Source organism: Triturus cristatus, chromosome 8 (genome assembly GCF_964204655.1).
Source record: "Triturus cristatus chromosome 8, aTriCri1.1, whole genome shotgun sequence".
NCBI lineage: Eukaryota > Metazoa > Chordata > Amphibia > Caudata > Salamandridae > Triturus > Triturus cristatus.
Window position 1 is genome coordinate 301,916,379 of NC_140591.1, and position 21,974 is coordinate 301,938,352.

Genomic DNA, 21,974 nt, shown 5'->3' on the forward strand with positions numbered 1-21,974 from the left:
TTAGTATTTGCTGGGTGTAACTCCACATTGGGGAAATGAAGCAGCCTCTACAGATCCACATTTTTTTCCTCTACAAGCAAATCATTTCCCCCTGCTGGCAAACTCCCTTTTCTACACTCTTACCCTTCTCACCCAGGAAAGGGAGCTACTCCAAACTTTGCTAGAGTAATTCCTCAACAGATTCCAGGGTGAAAAGAGGTTGTAGAGGAGCCTGTGAATGCCAACAAACTCATAAGTTTGTGGCTGTTTCAAAAACTCTCAAGACAAACTGAGCCTTGATTCTTCCACTCCCCCACACCCCTTGTTTTGGGTTTAATACTGCATAATTGTATGCAGTCCTGGCATACAGTGATGGAGTACTAAACCCATTTACGCATGCCTGGTATCTTTTTGTGGATTCCTGACAGACGTAAATAGAGACATTTTCAGCAATAAAAATAGGTTTACAGCTGTAAGTGGCTTTAGGAGTCATGCCTAGGGACATTAAACAATTTCATGTCTTATATCACACAGGAGACAGACCAGGCTTCCTACCTTTTGGCTGATGGCTGCCAGTCAACAGGAACCTATAATACATTGAGAATTATTTTCAATGCGACAAATTCAATGCGCTACAGGTTATGCATTATGGATTAATGATTTTCTTTTGTTTTACAATAAGAATCCTGGAGTGGATTCGGGCCCCAAACACATTAAGAGAGTCCTCCCTTTTTTTCTTAACAAAATTAAATTAAGTCCTTATTCAACATATACATGATATTGGATAAGCACATTCTTCCCATAGGGCTAGTGATGCCGCTATTCATGTAAGCAACAATTAGACTAAACCACCTCTCTTCATCAGAACCAATTCACTAATTCACTAATGATTGTCTGCTCATTATTTGAATTTGGGTGTACACATTTAGAAATTTGCACACCGATATTCCCCTTTCACAGGATTAACTAGGATTGGAAGTTTTTTATGAGCAAAGTGCATTTATGAATACATATATTTGCCATTGTGCTGAACATTCTGCAGTTGCATATTCAGTTACAAGTTGGTAAACACCCATGTACTTCAGTTTGTCGCTGTTCATCAACAATTTGCATATAGTTTTCAATGCTGAAAATGCTTGTAAAATTACTCTTTTCAAGGTAACTACAAAGTAGGCAATAACACCCTTATATTTGATGAGTTTTAGGGAAGGGGTTCTTGTATAGGGAAAACATTTTTTTCTGATAGCGAACCAAACACTCAAATGTATGAATTCTGAAATATGATCTTCCTCTCTTCTAGTTAATTCCTCTTATAGCTAATAGATGATGATAAACAACTTTTTTGATTGTTGTAAATGTGCTGGTATTCTGAGAGTTTATGTCACAGCATCAGGATAATCCTATATATATGACCAAATTCCTTTTTAAAGATTATCATTATAACTGCTCATGGAGGCTGATCTGTTGCTGAATGCATGCCAGGAGTACCTCACTATTTCCCCCATTGTTTCTGTTCTTTATACAGACATTTTAGTATTTATGCATAAACTAAGAGCTCCAGAGAGAGACTGGGCAATATTCTTACCCCTTCCTTTTTTGTGCCATAGCAATCATAGTTTATCACCACTTTGCATGCAATGATTTAGACCATGTTGGGCAGATGATTTCATGTCTAAAGCAGATGCTTCCAGGTCCTGCTAACATCGTGTACCAAACAGCTTTTATAACCATCAGAGTCTATTTATTGGTACTCATCAAATTTGGAAGGGGTTTGCTTTGGAAGGTAGTTAGTCAATAGAAAGCCATTTGTAGTTTTTGGTATATATATATATGTTTTACAGAACACTTCGCCATTGCTTTAGAGCTGCTTGAGCACATGATATTTGCCATCTCTTCTTTCTTCTATGGTTACCAGTCTATTTCAGTTGCTGTATGTATAGGAGAATTGAGGTCCAACTGGTTAATCTCCTCAATGGGGTTCAGGGGCCTGGATGCCTTACATTTCCTTGCTTGAGATTGCCGAACTGTGCTGGGTCACTGACCAGTGTGGTATGCTCTGGGCTTCCTTCAGTTCAATCAGGAGCAGCCAAAAGTAATGCAAACAGTAATGCAATACACTACTCTGCTCAGATTCTCCTCTTACCCATTAGCCTCCCCTTTGAAATCCATTGACCCCATCTGCCCTACAGCGATCATCATCTAAGCAATCAAGTCATCCTGAATGGCACATGAAAGAAAAAAAAATTGGCATGGTCAAACTTAATGTCTCCTTGACACGCCATGACCTACGAAACATCCTGTACAAGATCACTGAGCAGAAGGCCATTATCTCTGAACTAGAAGTCTCTATCAAGCACTTACAAGCATGTGTAGCCCCATGCGAGGCTATGTCTAAGGCATTGAAAAATCTAGTGGATGAGGTGGAAGGAAGAGAACAACACAATAACCTCTTGCTTCTGGAAGGAGCAGCAGGAAGACATCCCAGAACCTTTTATGCAATTGCTATGATGCTTCTTTCCAGCAAAGAAACTTTCCTATTTTTTGTGGAAATGACACATCTGACTCTCACTTGTGTGTCTTCTCCGATACGCCATATGCACTATTTATTCCAAAGATACTCGGCTATAAGCACAGCTGTGAAGTCTTACCATTTGTGTGAAGCCTGGAACCTGTATGTTTTAAGAAATGATGCATGTTAGTACTTTCCAAATATACTTTGCAAGTGCAACAGTAAAATAAATCCTATGAGGTGGTGAAACTAACTGCCCACAATGAACCTGCAATACATGGTTCTATATTCAGCCAAGCTCAAAGGTCTGTTCCTCTCCAAATCATCCTTCTGTGTAAGAAAGGTTTGGAGATGAGTTGCGGAGAGAAGGGGTCTCAGGCTGTGAGAAAGTGCCATCTTTCTTGCATGGTATGCCCCCACTTTTTGCTGAATTGCTGAATATACTTTGACTGAGTGTGCCCTGGACTCCTGCCAATCAGGTGACCAGGGCCTATGTTCCTAACCTAAAACCCAAATTGGCAAACCCTGGCCCCATGTCAGCCCCTGGTAAATGGTACCCTAGGTACCCAGGGCCTTGTGACTAGGGAAGGCCTCTAACGGCTGCAGCACATATTGTGCCACCCTTAGATGCCCTGTACCCTAACACAAACACACTGCCCTTGCAGGCTGAATGTCTGGGTACAGGACAAAACAGAGAGTCGACATGACACACATCCATGTGTGCCATTCCCACAACCTACACTGCCCTGGCATACATCAGCCACCCCTCTAGCTGGGTGCCCTATGCCAGTGGTGTGGGCACAGGAGCATGAGCCCTGTGCCCCTACAGTACCCAGGTCCATTCCTGGGCACTGTAAGTGCAGTGCTGCCATTTAAGAGTATATGGTGCTGGGAGCTTGTCAAATACGAACACCACAGCACCATGATGGCAACATTGAAGACTGAGAAGTTTGGTATCAAACTTCTCAACACATTAAACCCGCACTGTGTGGGATTTAATATACAATGCACGACAGAGGGCATCTTAGAGATGCTCCCTGAACCTAACCTACAATCCACGTCTTGTCTGAGAGGCTGCCTAGGCTGCCACACAGCTGTCATGTTGCTGGAGCCCTGGGTCGAGAGCCATCTGCTCTCCTGGGCCTGCAACAATGCACGTCCTGGGCGAGGTGCTAGGTCTCCTCCCTCAGGATGACCAGGGGAAGCTTCAAAGGCATGCCGCCTTTGTGAGCTTCTCCAGGCCACTTGCTGTACTCAGCAACTGGCTCCTACTGGTTCTAAACCCCCACTCTAGCGGGAAGACTGGCTGGAAAAGCCAAGTAAGGACAGGGGATGTGCCAGCCTCTGCCAACCCCACCCCTCAAGTGGGGGAGGCGAGGTGAAGCACATCTCTGGGCCCTCGCCATCTTGAAGATGGGGACCCCCCCCTACACAGGACTAGGCCACTGCCCCCCTCCCACAGGAGAGTGGCAGGATAGGGGGTGTACCCTCCCCAGGACAGGGACCCAGTGATCCCTGCCCTTTAACTACCTGTAATGACCCTAAATTTAGTATTTAGGGGCACCCTGAACCTTCCTTCCTTAGATTCCAGATTCCAAAACAGCAAAGAAGATCAAGAAGAAAGAAGACCTGCCGTGCAGCTGCTAAAAAGAGGAAGACACAAACTGCTTTGGCCCCAGCCCTACCGGCCTGTCGACCCTCGAACCTGCTCCTGCTAAATCTAGGCACCTCCTGTGACCAGCAACCTCACAAACCCCGGAGGACCTGGCTACCTTATGACTCTGAGCATCTGGGACTCTCCCAAGCAGTGGCTCTGCTCAAAGCAAGTATCTAACCCCTGGCATCAGCCCGGAACCGCGAACCCTGCATACTCTGCACCCGCCAAGCCTAGCCTGTGCTGGATTGGACAAAGACCCAGAGGATGTCCCCCTGGTGACTGTGACCCCGAATCCGGCACCCAAGGACCCACCTCAACGCTACTGACGACGCCTGCAGCCTCAGAACCAGGGACCCCCCAACCGCGATCAACAGAGGGTAAGATTTCCCGACACCAAAAGGTGCCCCTCCACCCGGCGTCCTGCGGCCCCTTGTGCCTGACTCCTGGGTACCTACCTATCCTCCAACTATCCAACTTACCTCTCGAAGTGGTGGTCACACCTGAAGAATCGTCGTCCCCGAGCTTGCCGCCTTTGTTTATCCTTGAGCTTTTCCATTGCAATCCATTGAGCGCCCGAAGGCACAAAAGCACCCTGCACCCAGCCGCCCGAGTGGCCCTGGCAGTGCAACTTCTACTCCTACCTACTTTCCCCATTTGCCCTGAGCAAGTGACCAGGAGCCCAGCTCCCACAGCCGCGTGGCCTGCTAGTCAGAAGCCACCAACCAAGGGCCCCTCTGCCTCCCATAGGATAACATTGGGCCTAACTCACCCTGCACCCGGCTGCCCCTGTGCCGCTGAGGGTGTAACAACTGTACTTACCTGACCCTGGGAGACCCCTGAGTCTATGCCCAGAACCTTGACTCTGCCAGTCGAGTACTTATCCAAAAGCCGATAACTCACCTTTCTTCCATAGGTTAACATTGACTGGTTTCTCTTGAAATTTCCTCTGTGTGGAGTTTCTAAACTTTAAAATATTCACCTAAAATCAACCGAGTAACGAAAACGGAAATACTCACCTGCCATTAGGAGAGATCCCAGTGCTGGATCTTGGTGCCCAGCACTGACCCTGAAAAGTACTTACGACCATATTTAAAAGTAACTCAATTTTCTCCCATAGGAAACCATTGACTGTTTTTCTGTGAAATTTCTTCTGTGTCGATTTTGCAAACTTATATTAGTTAAAAATCGCCTGTCTAACTTAAACGCAGTTTCTTAACTGCTTACAGGTGGTACACTCGTGCTGGATCCAGGATCCAACACTGACTTAGAAAAAGTAACCATAACCCTACTTACCTGCTAAGTGATTTCATCCCTTAGGATAACCTTGGTAATTTGATTGGAAAAAGTTTCGAAGTGTCAACTTTTAAAATAGCAAAATATTGCTTAAAAATCACACCAGTAACTAAAACGTATTTAGGACTGAATCTAGGATCCAGTCCTGGAGTTAGAAAAGTAATCCTGAAAGTAATCAATTGCATATAACTTAAAATTCCCACTGAGCTCAATGTATTATTGTGTTTGAAATTGTGTTGCCTATTGCAACAAACTGTAACTATTGCATTCCAAATCAATTGCCTCTTGCAAAGTATTTAACTAAAGCATCTCATTCTGAGAAAGTATATTTTGATACCTATTGTTGGTTCTAAAATAAAACAACCATATATTTTTATATACAAACCATTGCCCTAGAGTTCAGTTCTTGAGTGTGTGAGACCATTTGCTGACTGAGTGTGTACAACAAATGCTTTAAACTGTCCTCTGATACTGCCTTACTGCTCGACCAAGCTACCACTTTAGAGAGTAAGGTTATATCTAACTTTAGCCTCTGCCAAACCTCTGGGGGCTGTGGACTCAATACACACTGTACCTATTTGGGAACAGTATATACAGAGCCTCTTTCCTACATTGGTGGATCAGCGGTGGGATACAAACTTGCATTTGTTGGACTACTTGGTTACCATCTGATCACACAACAGAACTCTTAAAATTGCCTTTAGAATTCTGATTGGTCTTTTCCAAAACACTAAAAGTCTTGTCAGGGCCTTGCTTAAGTCCCATTAGAATTTTAGAAAAGTAAAATTCACTATAGTCAGGGTAGAGGATTAGAACTGTCAGGTTAGAATGACTCAAATAAACCCGGCTATTAGTGAAAATAATACCATGCAGGACCTGGTGGAGGAGCTCAACCTCACACCTTACTTACACTTGTCTTTCAAGGCATTGAGGTCCCTATGCAAACTTAAACATTTACCAATGGGCCAACATCCAACCAAACTAGGGCTCCAGGAGCTATTGGCTGAGTATGCTAAGGACCACCCATCTGAACATGGTGATGGCCAGTCAGATGAGGACAGGGAGGAGGAGAGAAATATAACCCCCCTCCACTAATCCCTAGGGAGGAAAGGGCCCCCATACCCTTGAATCCAAGAATCAGCATCTGGGAACCTAGAGATCACACAGGTGAACCAGGTACCAGAGAGTTCACTGGGGGACCCACCAGTGAGGAGGACAGCTTTTTAGCAAAGCTGGCCAAAAGATTGGATCTAGCGTCCAGGCTCCGTGGCTCTAGAGAAAGAAATGAGAGAGATGGGTTTAGCACCCATCAATGGTGGCAGCAATAATAAAAACAAGGACAGGGAGGAAACTTCTGATCCTAAAATCCGCAAAGGGATTGTCCCTAAATTTGAGGAAGGTGATGACATCACCAAATGGTTCACAGCTTTTGAGAGGGCTTGTGAAATAAGAGGAGTAAAGAAACCTCTCTGGGAGGCACTCCTGTGGGAACTGTTCTCTGGTAACTGCAGAGACAGGCTTCTGACCTTCTCGGGGCTAGAGGCAGGGTCCTATGACCTCATGAGGAAGACTCTGATTGAGGGATTTGGATTCACTACTGAGGAGGATAGAATTAGATTCAGGGAGGCTCACAAAACCCAGACCCAGTCCTGGATTGACTTCGTGGTCTTCTCAGTAAAGACACTGGCTGGTTGGTTAGCTGGACATGGTGTGCAGGATTTTACTGGATTGTACAATTTGTTCATGAAGGAACATATATTAAGTAATTGCACAGATGAAAAGTTGCATCAGCATTTGGTAGACCTAGGTTTAATTTCTCCCCAAGAATTGGGAAAGAAGGCAGACCACTGGGTCAAGACTAGGGTGACAAGGACAGCCACTGGGGGTGACCAGAAGAAGGTGGTCACCAAACCTCCCCAGGGGAAAGGTGGTGAGATTCCCCAAGATAAAAAGTCTGAGTCTTCCAAAGGGCCCCAAAAACCTGTTCAGGGGGGTGGGACCCAAACTACTCCCTATATGCCTCAACCCTATAGGGGGAAGAACTTTGACCCCTAAAGGCCTGGTGTAATAACTGTAAGAGGTCAGGACACCTAACTGTAGATAAATCTTGCCCCCACAAAAAAGCCCCTAAGGCACCCAGTACAGCTACTCCTGGGACAGCAAGTTTACAGACGGGATCAGAAGTGTGTCCTCAGCAAATCTGGGGACACACTGAGGCAAGTCTAGTCTCACTGGGGGAAGGGGAGTTTGCCACTGTAGCTGTGTGGCCACCCAATTTAAATAAATATTTGCAATACCCCTGGGTGAATGGAACTAGGGTAGAAGCTCTGAGTGATACAGGTGCCAGTGTCACTATGGTGAGTGACACACTGGTTGATTGAGAAAACTTACCCAGTCACCAATGCTGACAGTGTCACCACTAGTCATCCCACGGCCATGGTGACATTAGGCTGGGGGGGAGGGGGGGGGGGGGTGTTACCGGCCTGAAACAGGTAGTGGTCTTTCCAAAGTTACCAGCTGCATGTCTGCTAGAAATTTTCTGGAAACCTCAGCCTGGGCTGAGGTTGAGCTAAAGGCCCATGCAGCCATGCTGGGCATCCCTGAATTGGTGTGTGTGCAAGCCAGAGCACAGAGCAAGAGGAAGGGTGAAAAAGTAGGTCAGGAGCCTGAAATAATGGCCCAACCAACCAAGAGAAAAGGTAAGCAGACTGGGGAACCAGCTTCTGTACAGCAGACCACTCAGGACCCCTCTCCATGGGGAGAGGACTTGGATACCCCTGAGGGAACCGAGCCCATGGAGCTTGACCCTTACCAGGTTGAACTCTTGGGCCCAGGGGGACCCTATAGGGAAGAGCTGTGCCAGGGTCATCAAGACTGTCCCACTCTTGAAAGCCTGAGTCAGCAAACTGTTTCAGAAGCAAAGGGAGTTGTCAGTGGTACCCACAGAGCTTATTGGGAAGAGGGATTACTGTATGCTGAGGCAAGAGACCCCACTCTTGGAACCACCAGGAGAGTGGTAGTGCCACAGAAGTACAGGGAGCTCCTCCTGATTTTGGCTCTTGACATCCCCCTAGCTGGACATCTGGGGCAAACCAAAACTTGGGAAAGGCTAGTTAGTCACTTTTACTGGCCACAGATGCACCAAAAGGTGAAGGAGTTTGTCAGCTCCTGTGTTACCTGTCAAGCCAGTGGCAAGACAGGTGGCCACCCAAAGGCCCCCCTAATCCCACTAAGAGTGGTGGGGGTGCCCTTTGAAATCGTAGGTGTGGACATTGTGGGTCCACTTGAACCTCCCACAGCCTCAGGGAACAAATTCATTCTAGTAGTAGTGGATCATGCTACTAGGTACCCTGATGCAATTCCACTTAGGACTACTTCAGCTCCTGCAGTAGCCAAGGCCCTCCTGGGTGTCTTCACCAGGGTAGGGTTTCCTAAGGAGGTGGTTTCAGACAGAGGTTCCAACTTCATGTCTGCTTACCTGACACACATGTGGAAGGAGTGTGGAGTACAGTACAAGTTTATTACACTCTACCATCCACAAACCAATGGCCTTGTTGAGAGATTCAACAAGACATTGAAAGGCATGATCATGGGACTCCCTGAAAAACTCAAAAGGAGATGGGATGTCCTGTTGCCATGCCTGTATTTCGCTTACACAGAAGTGCCACAGAAGGGAGTAGGTTTCTCACCGTTTGAACTTCTGTTTGGTCATCTTGTGAGGGAACCACTTTGTCTTGTAAAGGAGGGCTGGGAGAGGCCTCTCCAGGAGCCCAAACAAGACATAGTGGACTATGTGCTTGGCCTAAGGTCCAGAATGGCTGAGTACATGGAAAAAGCATCCAAAAATCTTGAGGCCAGCCAGGAGCTTCAGAAGCACTGGTATGGCCAAAGAGCTGCACTGGTTGAATTTCAACCTGGGCAACAGGTTTGGGTTTTGGAGCCAGTGGCACTCCAAGATAGATGGAGTGACCCTTACCCTATCCTAGAAAAAAAGAGTGAGGTCACCTACTTAGTTGACCTGGGCACTAGCAGGACACCCAAAAGGGTTATCCATGTGTACCGCCTTAAACTCTACAATGACAGGGCTGACATCACCATGCTGATGGTGACTGATGAGGGACAGGAAGCAGAGAGTGAACCTCTCCCTGATCTCCTCTCCCACAGCCCACAAGATGGGTCAGTGGATGGTGTAGTCTTTTCAGACACCCTCTCTGCCCAACAGCAGACTGACTGCAAGCAAGTCTTGCAACAGTATGCTAGCCTCTTGTCCCTGACCCCTGGTCTGACAAACTGGTGTACCCATGATGTTGACACTGGTGACAGTGCACCTGTCAAAAACAAGATCTATCGTCAGTCAGACCAAGTCAAGGAAAGCATCAAAGCTGAAGCCAGCAAGATGCTGGAGTTAGGGGCTATTGAACCCTCTGAGAGCCCCTGGGCTAGCCCAGTGGTTCTGGTCCCCAAACCTCATCAACAGGGCGGAAAGAGAGAGATGAGGTTCTGTGTGGACTATAGAGGGCTCAACTCTGTCACCAAGACAGATGCTCACCCTATTCCAAGAGCAGATGAACTGATAGATAAATTGGGGGCAGCCAAATTCCTCAGTACCTTTGACTTAACTGCAGGGTACTGGCAGATTGGCATGGCCCCAGGAGCAAAAGAGAGAACAGCATTCTCCACACCTGATGGGCATTATCAGTTTACTGTGATGCCTTTTGGGTTAAAGAATGCCCCTGACACCTTCCAGAGGTTAGTGAACCATGTCCTGGCTGAGTTGGGATCCTTTAGTGCAGCTTATCTTGATGATATTGCTGTATTTAGCTCCACCTGGCAGGATCACCTGATCCACCTTGGGAAGGCTTTAGAGGCTCTGCAAAATGCAGGCCTCACTATCAAGGCATCCAAATGCCAGATAGGGCAGGGCACTGTGGTATACTTGGGCCACCTTGTAGGTGGAGGCCAGGTACAACCCTTACAACCCAAGATCCAGGCCATCCTGGACTGGGCAGCTCCAACAACCCAGACCCAAGTCAGGGCATTCCTTGGCTTGACTGGGTACTACAGGAGGTTTGTGAAGGGATATGGTTCCATTGTGACTCCCCTCACAGAACTCACCTCCAAGAAGATGCCCAAGAAGGTTAACTGGACAGTTAGTTGCCAAAAGGCTTTTGACACCCTGAAAGAAGCAATGTGCTCAGCACCAATTGTAAAAGCTCCAGATTATGCCAAGCAGTTCATAGCGCAGACTGATGCCTCTGAGCTAGGGATAGGAGCAGTCCTATCCCAGACCAATGATGAAGGCCAAGACCAACCTGTTGCTTTTATAAGCAGGAGGCTACTTACCAGAGAGCAGCGTTGGAGTGCCATTGAGAGAGAGGCCTTTGCTGTGGTTTGGTCCCTGAAGAAGTTGAGGCCATACTTGTTTGGTACTCACTTCCTGGGTCAAACTGACCACAGGCCTCTCAGATGGCTAATGCAGATGAAAGGGAAAAATCCCAAACTACTAAGGTGGTCCATCTCCCTACAGGGATTGGACTTTGAAGTGGAACACAGACCAGGGACTGCCCATGCCAACGCAGATGGACTTTCCAGGTTCTTCCACTTAGACAATAGGGCAAGGTTAGTCTCACCACCTTTTGTTTGGGGGGGGGGGGGTTGTGTGAGAAAGTGCAATCTTTCTTGCATGGTATGCCCCCACTTTTTGCTGAATTGCTGAATGTACTTTGACTGAGTGTGCCCTGGACTCCTGCCAATCAGGTGCCCAGGGCCTATGTTCCTTCCCTAAAACGAAAAACCCAAATTGGCAAACCTTGGCCACATGTCAGCCCCTGGTAAATGGTACCCTCGGTACCCAGGGCCTTGTGACCAGGGAAGGCCTCTAAGGGCTGCAGAACTTATTGTGCCACCCTTAGAGGCCCTGTACCCTAACACAAACACACTGCCCTTGCAGCCTGAGTGTCTGGGTACAGGACAAAGCAGAGTGTCGACATGGCACACATCCCTGTGTGCCATGCCCACAACCTACACTGCCTTGGCATACATCAGCCACCCCTCTAGCTGGGTGCCCTATGCCAGTGGTGTGGGCACAGGACCATTAGCCCTGTGCCCCTACAGTACCCAGGTACATTCCTGGGCACTGTAAGTGCAGTGCTGCCATTTAAGAGTATATGGTGATGGGAGCTCGTCAAACACGAACTCCACAGCACCATGATGGCAACACTGAAGACTGAGAAGTTTGGTATCAAACTTCTCAGCACATTAAACCCGCACTGACGCCAGTGTGGGATTTAATGTACAATGCACGACAGAGGGCATCTTAGAGATGCCCCCTGAACCTAACCTACAATCCACGTCTTGTCTGAGGGGCTGCCTACGCTGCCACACAGCAGACATGTTGCTGGACCTCTGGGTAGAGGTCCATCCACTTTCCTGGGCCTGCAACAATGCACGTCCTAGGCGAGGTGCTAGGTCTCCTCCCCCAGGATGGGCAGGGGAAGCTTCAAAGGCATGCCACCTTTGTGAGCTTCTCCAGGCCACTTGCTGTACTCAGCAACTGGCCCCTACCGGTTCTAAACCCCCACTCTGGCGGGAAGACTGGCCAGAAACCCCAAGTAAGGACAGGTTAATGTGCCAGCCTCTGCCAACCCCACCCCTCAGGTGGGGGAGGCGAGGTGAAGCACATCTCCGGGTCCCTCGCCATCTTGAAGAAGGGGAACCCTACACAATCAGGACTAGGCCACTGCCCCCCTCCCACAGGAGAGTGGCAGGATAGGGGGTGCACTCACCCCAGGTCAGGGACCCAGTGGTCCCTGCCCTTTACCTACCTGTAACGCCCCTAAATTTAGTATTTAGGGGCACCCTGAACCTTCCTTCCTTAGATTCCAGATTCCAAAACAGCAAAGAAGATCAAGAAGAAAAAAGACCTGCTGTGCAGCTGCTAAGAAGAGGAAGACACAAACTCCTTTGGCCGCAGCCCTACCAGCCTGTCGACCCTCGAACCTACTCCTGCTAACTCCCGGCACCTCCTGTGGCCAGCAACCTCACAAACCCCAGAGCACCTGGCTACCTTGTGAGTCTGAGCATCTGGGACTCTCCGAGCAGTGGCTCTGCTCAAAGCAAGTATCTAACCCCTGGCATAAGCCCGGAACCGCAAACCCTGCACACTCTGCACCCGCCAAGCCTGGCCTGTGCTGGAGTGGGCAACGACTCCGAGGATGTCCCCCCGGCGACTGTGACCCCGAATCCGGCACCCAAGGACCCACCTCGACGCCCCTGATGACGCCTGCAGCCTCAGAACCGGGGACCCCCCCAACCGCGATCAATAGAGGGTAAGATTTCCCGACACCAAAAGGCACACCTGCACACGGCGTCCTGCGGCCCCCTGTGCCCGACTCCTGGGTACCTACCTATCCTCCAACTATCCAACTTACCTCTCGAAGTGGTGGTCACACTTGAAGAATCTTCGTCCCTGAGCTTGCAGCTTTTGTTCATCCTTGAGCTTTTCCATTGCAATCCATTGAGCGCCCGAAGGCTCAAAAGCACCCTGCACCCAGCCGCCCTAGTGGCCCTGGCAGTGCAACTTCTACTCCTACCTACTTCCCCCATTTGCCCAGAGCAAGTGACCAGGAGCCCAGCTCCCACAGCCGCGTGACCTGCTAGTCAGCAGCCACCAACCAAGGGCCCCCTGCCTCCCATAGGATAACATTTGGCCTAACTCATCCTGCACCCAGCTGCCCCTGTGCCGCTGAGGGTGTAACAACTGTACTTACCTGACCCTGGGAGACCCCTGAGTCTATGCCCAGAACCATAACTCTGCCAGTCGAGTACTTACCCAAAAGCCGATAACTCTCTTTTCTTCCATAGGTTAACATTGACTGGTTTCTCTTGAAATTTCTTTTAAGTGTGGAGTTTTTAAACTTTAAAATATTCACCTAAAATCAACCGAGTAACGAAAACGAAAATACACACCTGCTATTAGGAGAGATCCCAGTGCTGGATCTTGGTGCCCAGCACTGACCCTGAAAAGTACTTACGGCCGTACTTGACACTAACTCAATTTTCTCCCGTAGGAAACCATTGACTGTTTTTCTGTGAAATTTCTTCTAAGTGTCGATTTTTGCAAACTACAAATATTCTTTAAAAATTGTACCAACTGTGAAAACGTAATTACTTACCTATTTTAGATAGATGTCCCAATACTGAGCCTAGGAGCCCAGCACTGGATTGCAGAAGTAACAAGAACATACTTTACCCGTAATTAGAATTTTCTTCCATAGTAAACCATTGACTGTTTTTCTGTGAAATTTCTTCTAAGTGTCGATTTTGCAAACTTTTATAAATATTCGTTAAAAATCGCCTGTCTAACTTAAACGCAGTTTCTTAACTGCTTACAGGTGGTACACTCGTGCTGGATCCAGGATCCACTGACCTAGAAAAAGTAACCATAACCCTACTTACCTGCTAAGTGAAATAACAGTGGTAATTTGATTAGAAAAAGTTTCTAAATGTCAGCTTTTAAAATAGCAAAATATTGCTTAAAAATCACAACAGTAACTAAAACGTATTTACTCACTTGTTTCCAAGAACTGTCCCAGGACTGAATCTAGGATCCAGTCCTGGAGTTAGAAAAGTAATCCTGAAAGTAATCAATTGCATATAACTTAAAATTCCCTTTGAGCTCAATGTATTATTGTGTTTGAAATTGTGTTGCCTATTGCAACAAACTGTAACTATTGCATTCCAAATCAATTGCCTCTTGCAAAGTATTTAACTAAAGCATCTCATTCTAAGAAAGTATATTTTGATACCTATTGTTGGTTCTAAAATAAAACAACCATATATTTTTATATACAAACCATTGGCCTAGAGTTCAGTTCTTGAGTGTGTGAGACCATTTGCTGACTGAGTGTGTACAACAAATGCTTTACACTGTCCTCTGATACTGCCTTACTGCTCGACCAAGCTACCACTTTAGAGAGTAAGGTTATATCTAACTTTAGCCTCTGCCAAACCTCTGGGGGCTGTGGACTCTGTACATTCTGTACATATTTGGGAACAGTATATACAGAGCCACTTTTCTACACAGGCTGACTGCATATGTCTTGTCAAAGGCACTGCAGAAACATACTGGAACATGCATGGAAATCCAGAAAGGGTTCACGCTTCACTCCCAAAGAGCATGTCTGTACCCCAGCCCAGCCCATTCTATTCAAACCCTATCCATCATGTGAGGCCTGCAGCTGGGCCTAATGTAAGGATTCAAGGGGATCTCTCTCTCTCTCTCTTGTAGACCTGTGTCACCCTCAGTGGAGCCCACAAACAAGGTTGGAGGATTTCTGTAGGCTCAGCATGGTCCCCTGGACTTATAAACAAAGCAACACTACACAGTTTATCCTAGGGTGCAACGATTCCATGCCTATGTTGTGATTATGAGGTAGTTAGGTTCACAATAAGTTTACTTCTTCCTGGGGTAGTGGATCCTTCTATGCTGATCTTAAACGTTTGTGTTGATTGGGCTTTAATCGCAAAGTCTCCTGTTCCGTTCTGTTGGTTTTGATGCCTATTATGATTTTGGCAATTTGAGACACACTAATCCCCTCTCTGTTTACACATTTCGTAGAAGATAGGATTGAGGGCACGGTGTGCCCCTCAAGCAGGAGTCGGAATGATTGTATTGTTGGGTGACATACATCTCTTTTTGGAAGAGTGTAGTAGGGGAACAGTTTTATATATTTCTTATTACAGATTAGCTTGTTTTTTCCTTCATCAGGAAAGGCACGCTGACATTTCAGGATGGCTATTTCCACTTATGACACCCTTGTATATCCTCCCATGGCTAAATCCCCTAACTGATGGCCACTGACAAAAAAGGACTGGAATCTTCCTCTTTTTCAAGGAATGTCAGTGGCCTACACAACAAAATCGGTTTACTCATGTGCTGTATTCTGGAACCACTAGGGGCTCATCAGGAGGCTAACAATCTTCACCGCAACTCCCTTTCATGTTCCGCACACCTGGCTTGATTTTCCGGGGCTGCATAACATTGTGCAGTTCATTAGAATATGTACCAAAATGTCTATGTGCATCCTCTGGTCCCTCCTTCCTTGCCTCCTTGGGCTCTATGATGCTTGAGGCACCTGAGGGCATCTTCATAGTAGTCTTAATTTCAATAGGATCATGGATTGGAATCTATGTAGACTCATCCCTAGACTCTTTACATTGTCAGGCTGCAACCCTCCTTCTCACTTTGACATTTCCCTTGACCTTTCGGATGCATAGAGCATGCTGCACCCTGCAACCTTCTTGGGTACCTATAAGTTGTTGTCTAGACCAAACTACTTTTCCCTGCTTCTTGTGGACTCTCATCTAATTCCAAAACTGAGATCTTGACCCGATGCATCTCTGGCCAGTTTTCCATTATCTGCTCCATAGGATAACGATAAGACTACATAAGTGTATGTGGAGGCCTTTAATCTCGTCGCATTGATTATTTCTCCTGTTTTTTAAAAGCCAAAATAAAACAAGTGAGCAGACAAGAGGTGATTTCGCTGCTGGAAACTCTTTTCCTTCAGTTAGAACTCTAATGGTGATGCCCAAACGATCAGGCCAACCTGATGGACATGGAAGTGTCCCAGATTGTTTTGAAACAGTACTCAACTGAGAAGGCAAAGAATCACTGGTTATTCTTGCAAAGCGGAGTTTATGACTGTATAGTCAAATGTAGCAAATTGTTTTAGTGGCTGACCTGACTTTAAGGTCCATCCCAGCATGTGGGAGACATTTGGAGTGAAGGAATGCGCTCTCTTGTTGCCTGTTGACAGGTGGCAGCAAATGCTTTTGATTATTGTATGTAGGTCTATATTGTAAAGGCTCCGTGGCTGGGAGTACCTGTTCTGTGACATTACCTTCCATGTCTTTCCCAGGCAGGGGGGAGCAGTTTGGACCGTCTGCTCTCTGTTGCAGATGTGAACAAAGTGGCCATGTAGATCTCATCTGGCAAGACCCCTACACCCAATGGGATCCAGGCAGAGCAGTTTAAGTGTCTCTTTTCCTAGCTAGTCCCACACCTCCAGTGTATGTTCCTTAGGGCTGCTGAAAAAAGGTTCTCCCTCCTGACTTAAGTATGCTTTTTATCACTTTAGTTCTTGAACCTTTTTAAATCATCTGGTCAGTGTCCTTCTTACAGGCCCATATCTCCAATCAGTCTGGAAGCTGAAATCTAAACAAAGCTGTTGGCCAATCACCTAGCAGCTTGAACCTATTCTCTTGTTCTGACCACAGTTGTTTCATACCAGTGGTAGATATACCTGTCACAACAGTATACACCTTCACAATGCAATCACCCTTTCCTTATTCGATGATGGTGAGTTTGAAAAAGCCTTTGATTCGGGAAGGTGAGATGGTTTGGTTGCAAACTTCTCTGGCATGGATTTTGGCCCATGGTTTTTATCCTACGCCTGCCTACTGTACACAGAGCTGATGGCCAAGATGCTAGTCAACAGTGTCCTCTCTGACCTATTCCTTGTTTCGAAGGGAAGCACACAGAGATTTCCTCTCCCACCCTTTTTACTTGCTTTAGCCTTTGTGTTCCTCACCAGACAGCTGAGAGTAGATGATCTTTTCCAAGATTTCTACTACTCTGCAGATATTAAAGTTCAGGTCTCACTATACGATTATAACCTCCTTATCTCCCTAAGCTGTCCTTCAACCTCTGGTTCATGAGTAATGAAACGCTTTAATTTCTGTGCCCACATTTTGGGCCTAAAAGTTAACTGGTCCAAATAGGTCATACTCCTGATATGGAGCTCCTTTGGTAATGCATGCTGGGACTCAGAACTCTTGACAGAGCCAGTATGCTTCAAATATTTGGGTATATATGTAGCAGACTCCGCTTCTCAATGTTAGGAAGGCAGAACTACTCCTCTCCTCAACTCCCTTTGGAGAGATCTAGATCATTGATACCCACCTATTTTGTCTCTTGTAGGGCGAGTTTGGAGTGCACTCTTGGAAAGATCACCTTAGCCCCAACCGAAAAAAAAACATATCATCCCCTTTTCATAGAAATGGAGTACTGGCAGGTGTCTCTCACCTATCTCTCTTACTTTTTCGCTCCATTTTGACAGGGAGTTTTAGGAGTCAGACAAGCCTGTCAGAATAACTGTCATGCAGGGGTTATTTATAAAGCAGAGCCACTTGCAAATTCCCCCAAAACAGTAAACACACAATGATTGGTATTTTGCGATATATAGTTACTTGTTATGCAAAATTCATCTGCAAAGCAGGTGTATCAGCTTTTGTAACTAAAGCCAGTGCCAACAAAAGGAAGGCCCCAAGCATATGTCATCACATAGCGACTCCAAAACCTATGTATGAATGTTGTGCGACTGCAGTTGCGGTCGCAAAACACTCACAGTTTACCATCCTTCTCATAAGGGTGGTAAGGCACTCGCAAACGGGAAGGGTTCCCCAAGGGACCTCTTCCCCTTTGGAAATGCATGCGCAAATATTTCTTAAGGGCAGGCAGTGGTCCCATGGACCACTGCCTGCCCTTAAAAAATGAAACTGGAAAGTTTCATTTTTATTTTTTAAAGGCATTCTATTTTCCTTTAAGGAAAACGGCCTGCAATTTTTTTAAAAACTGCTTTATTGGCAAAGCTGTCTCAGATATGGTGGTCTGCTGACCCCAGCAGGCTACCATCCCAGGGAGTGCTAGCCATTCCCAATGGGGTCGCAAATTGCGACAGCCTCATTAATATTCATGAGGCAGGCAATTTGCGACCCCATTGGGAATCACAAACAATGTCTCAGACACTGTTGTACATAGCATTTTGCGACTCACAAATTGTGACTCGCAATTTGACCCAATTTGCGAGTCGCAAAATGCTATGGTCGTACATCTGGCCCATGGTGCCTCTACATTATAGTCTTACTGAAAAATACAAATATATAAAAAAGAAGCTAGTCAGACGTATTATGGTATATTTTGCCACCATTTTTATTTCTTATTATTTCATTCTGTCAATACATATATGCTTTATATTAAACAAGGTATTTTTGTATTTGTTGTTTAGTAGTCACACACAATGCAGCACGTACATCTAGTACCTGAAGAAGATGAAGATCTTTACTCTGGATACAATGACTACAACCCAGCCTATGACACAGAGGTAAGTGCTTGCCCGAGGATTCGCTACGTCACATGCAGTGCTTCACTGGAGCCAGTGGTTGCATTTTGGGCCCCCAGCACTCATTTTACCTCATCAAATTTTGATCCAAAGCAACGGACAGGGACTGTCTGATAGTGGGTGAACCACTTTGACATTTGATAGCGATGGCTGCGGGTTTTTAAGCAAAACCTTTGGCCCCAGAAATTCTTTACAAATTAAGCCCAAATTAAAGTAAATGTAAATATTTGTCAGGAGTCTCAAAGAGAGACAGTTAGTACTGATGTAGCCTCTTCACCAGAACAAACTCCAGATTGCATTCAAAACCAGCTGCTGATTTGAGGCAGTCGGCTCTGCCAATTGTCGATGTTAAGATTGTATAAAATTGAAAATAGTGACATTAGGTGATCTAATAGATGGAAATGGGGTCGATTATTATTATTATTCTGATTGCATTTCCCTAAAAGAAGTTGAATCTGCAATCAAGGGCCTACCCTTAAACAAGGCGCCAGGTCTTGATAAGATTCCTGGAGACCTTTTTCGCTCCGAACCCAAAATCTGGGCACCATACCTGACCGTCTTGTTTAACGCGGTCTTTCAAGGTTCAGCGTTGCCAGAGACATGGCTTGGAGCCGAGATTGTTCCAATATTTAAGAAGGGCTGTCCACTTACCCCATCCAATTATAGACCCATCAGTTTATTGGATACCACCCAAAAACTGATGGGTAGAATACTTCTTAATAGAGTATTTGATTGGATGGAAACGAATAAAATTTTGACGCCTTTGCAGGCCGGCTTTCGAACAGGAGTTTCTACCCTTGACCAGATCTTTCGGCTCCAGGTCCTTTATTGGAAAACTACAAGAGTGGAGGGTGGCAGCCTCTATCTCATTTTTGTGGACCTGCGAGCCGCTTTTGATCTGGTCCCTAGGGAGAAACTATGGTCGGTCCTGAGGGAACTTGGCTTACCAATGCCTCTTCTTGACGTCCTGGTTCACTTTCACACAGGGAACTTCGCACAGGTGAGGTGCGGGAAGAATGGGGAACTGTCAGCCCGCTTTCCTGTAACTCGCGGGGTCCGACAGGGATGTGTACTGGCTCCCACACTCTTCAGTTTATATGTAAATGGCCTGATTAAGGAATTAAACAACATCAAGGACAGTGACGCACCGTTTTTGGCCTCTGGCAGGGTGCCCGCTTTGATGTTCGCTGACGATACTTTGTTGTTGTCGCGGACATCAACGGGTATCCAGCGGGTTTTGGACGGTTTCATGATCTTCTGTGCCTCGAGGGGACTGGAGATTAATTTGGGGAAAACTAAGTTCATGATCTTCAGTCCCCCAAGGCGAACCCGTCCAAACCCTACACTAGCTGGGGCCCCCCTAGAAAGAGTTAAGACCTTTACCTATTTGGGAGTCACTCTAACTGAGTACTTTACATGGGATGCTCATGTAGCTAAATCTTCCTTGAGACTCTCGCAGATAGCGGGGGGAATTGGAAGGTCTCATAGAACTTCCATATTTAAACCTATCACCCCCGCGCTGGAAATTTATAAAACTCAGGTGAGGTCAGCTGCTTTATATGCCGCAGAATTGTGGGGCCATACAAACACTTCTAACCTGATGAAGATAGAACATGCTTTTATGCGCGGGCTGGTGTCCCTTCCCCAGAGTACTCCCCTATTACCATTACGTCTGGATATGGACCTAGAATCTGTAAGTGACCTGGCGGCTCTACGTCCACTACTTTTTTGGAAAAGGTTGTGGTCTGTCCCTGAACTCACAACTTTCAGGGAGGAATTCATAGCGGTATGGAGACAGTTAAATTATAAGGATATATCATGGCTTCTCCATATCAAGACCTCCCTGTACTTAGTCGGTCTATCCCACCTTTGGGATACTCCGGCTATAAGCTGTGTGAGGACTCAGAAGTCAGTGATACGGGCAGCTGTAAGATCCTATAACTCTAAAAAAGTATGCTGCTCTACCTCTTTGGGGAGGCTGACCTCCGAGTTCCTAATGGTCAAAACAGATTCTGCTTTTGAGATATTTTTGGATTTAATCCAGCCTCCTTTAGCTAGAAAATTATATACTCAGTTGAGGCATGGGTCATTGCCAATTGGGGCATTAACATCCAGATGGGATAAAACAAAGGAGGGTACTTGCCCAGCCTGTCAAACCTGTCATGAGGACATTATTCACATTATGTTCTTTTGCCCAGTTTATTGTACAATCCGAAAATGTTGGCTTGTCCCACTGTGCAAAAACTTGGGCCTCAGACAGTGTGCTCAAGCATGTAGAGTCCTGACGTATGACACCAACCCTCCCATTGTTTATGCTGTGTCCCGTTTTTTATATGGTATGTGGCGGAGAAGGATGAGTTTTAACTAATGGAATAATTTACTTAGTTCTCAATGATAGCTTAATGTTTAATAATTGTCTTAAATCAACTTCTATTTATGGTCTTATTCTTGTACATGTATATATTTTATTGTACTTTTATGGTCTGATGACCGAAATAAAGTTATCTTGATGACAATAGTGGTAATTTTTTTGTTTTTACCTATAAGTGCAAAGACAAACGTGAAGCTTTACTGAATCAAAAGCAGTGTATAAGCCTAAAAGTATAAGGAAAGCTGATGAAGCAGCATCTTGGATCACAACTCGCTCCTCATTGATATCAAATTGGGCCTATGCTATGGATTGGGCAGTTGCCCAATTGTGTTTGTTACCCAGTAGGCATGGATATATACTCGAGGTTTGTGCTGGCAGAAAAAAGTAATGACATTAGTAAAGTTATAGGGTTTGCTTTTTGTTTCTTGGGCAGATTAATCCTTTTACCTTGCTTGAAAAGTTTGGTGTACTGTCTTTTGTGAGAGCGAGGCAGTCTTTATTTTTGTTGCGTCTGATGGTAATGCATGTGTAAGCTTTTTATAGGGATCTAGGTCAAGGATCATCCAACATGATTTGTTCTTGAGTGAGTTAATTATTGTGAGGGGTTCCACCATGATGGTTGTTTAGACGATTTCCAATGAACATTGTGTGGACCTGACACATGTTTGTAACTTTTGGAGTTGAAGAAGTTTATCATTTGTTTAGTTCATTGGGTGGCTTTATAAAATGTGTGGGTTTAGGCACTGTTCTGAGATGTTCTTTTCTTTTCATTTAATTTCTGCATGAGGAAAATGTTTTTTCTGTTTATCGATTGCAAGTCTGTGACCTTTTCCGGGCATTTTGCAATGTTTTTTTGGTCTCGCCTAGGCAGCGCTTGCGCTGTCGCTTCGAGACATGCTGTTTTCAGGCTATGGACATGAAGTTCTGCTCACTTTCCACCCATCTTTTTAATTGGGTCCTGTCACTGTCCTTTGTAAATGG

At 45.9% G+C, this 21,974-nt stretch overlaps 1 protein-coding gene across 3 annotated transcripts in view; it reads left to right on the top strand.

The window, feature by feature from the left end:
* The window catches only part of IFT88 (intraflagellar transport 88), a 537,246-nt gene that overhangs the window by 13,779 nt on the left and 501,493 nt on the right, over nt 1–21,974 (top strand). For all 3 annotated transcript variants that reach the window (XM_085621562.1, XM_085621564.1, XM_085621563.1), the window contains exon 2: nt 18,509–18,604. In XM_085621562.1, the coding sequence (XP_085477688.1) occupies nt 18,521–18,604 (84 nt within the window). In that variant the 5' untranslated portion in view covers nt 18,509–18,520. The remainder of the gene's footprint in view (nt 1–18,508; nt 18,605–21,974) is intronic.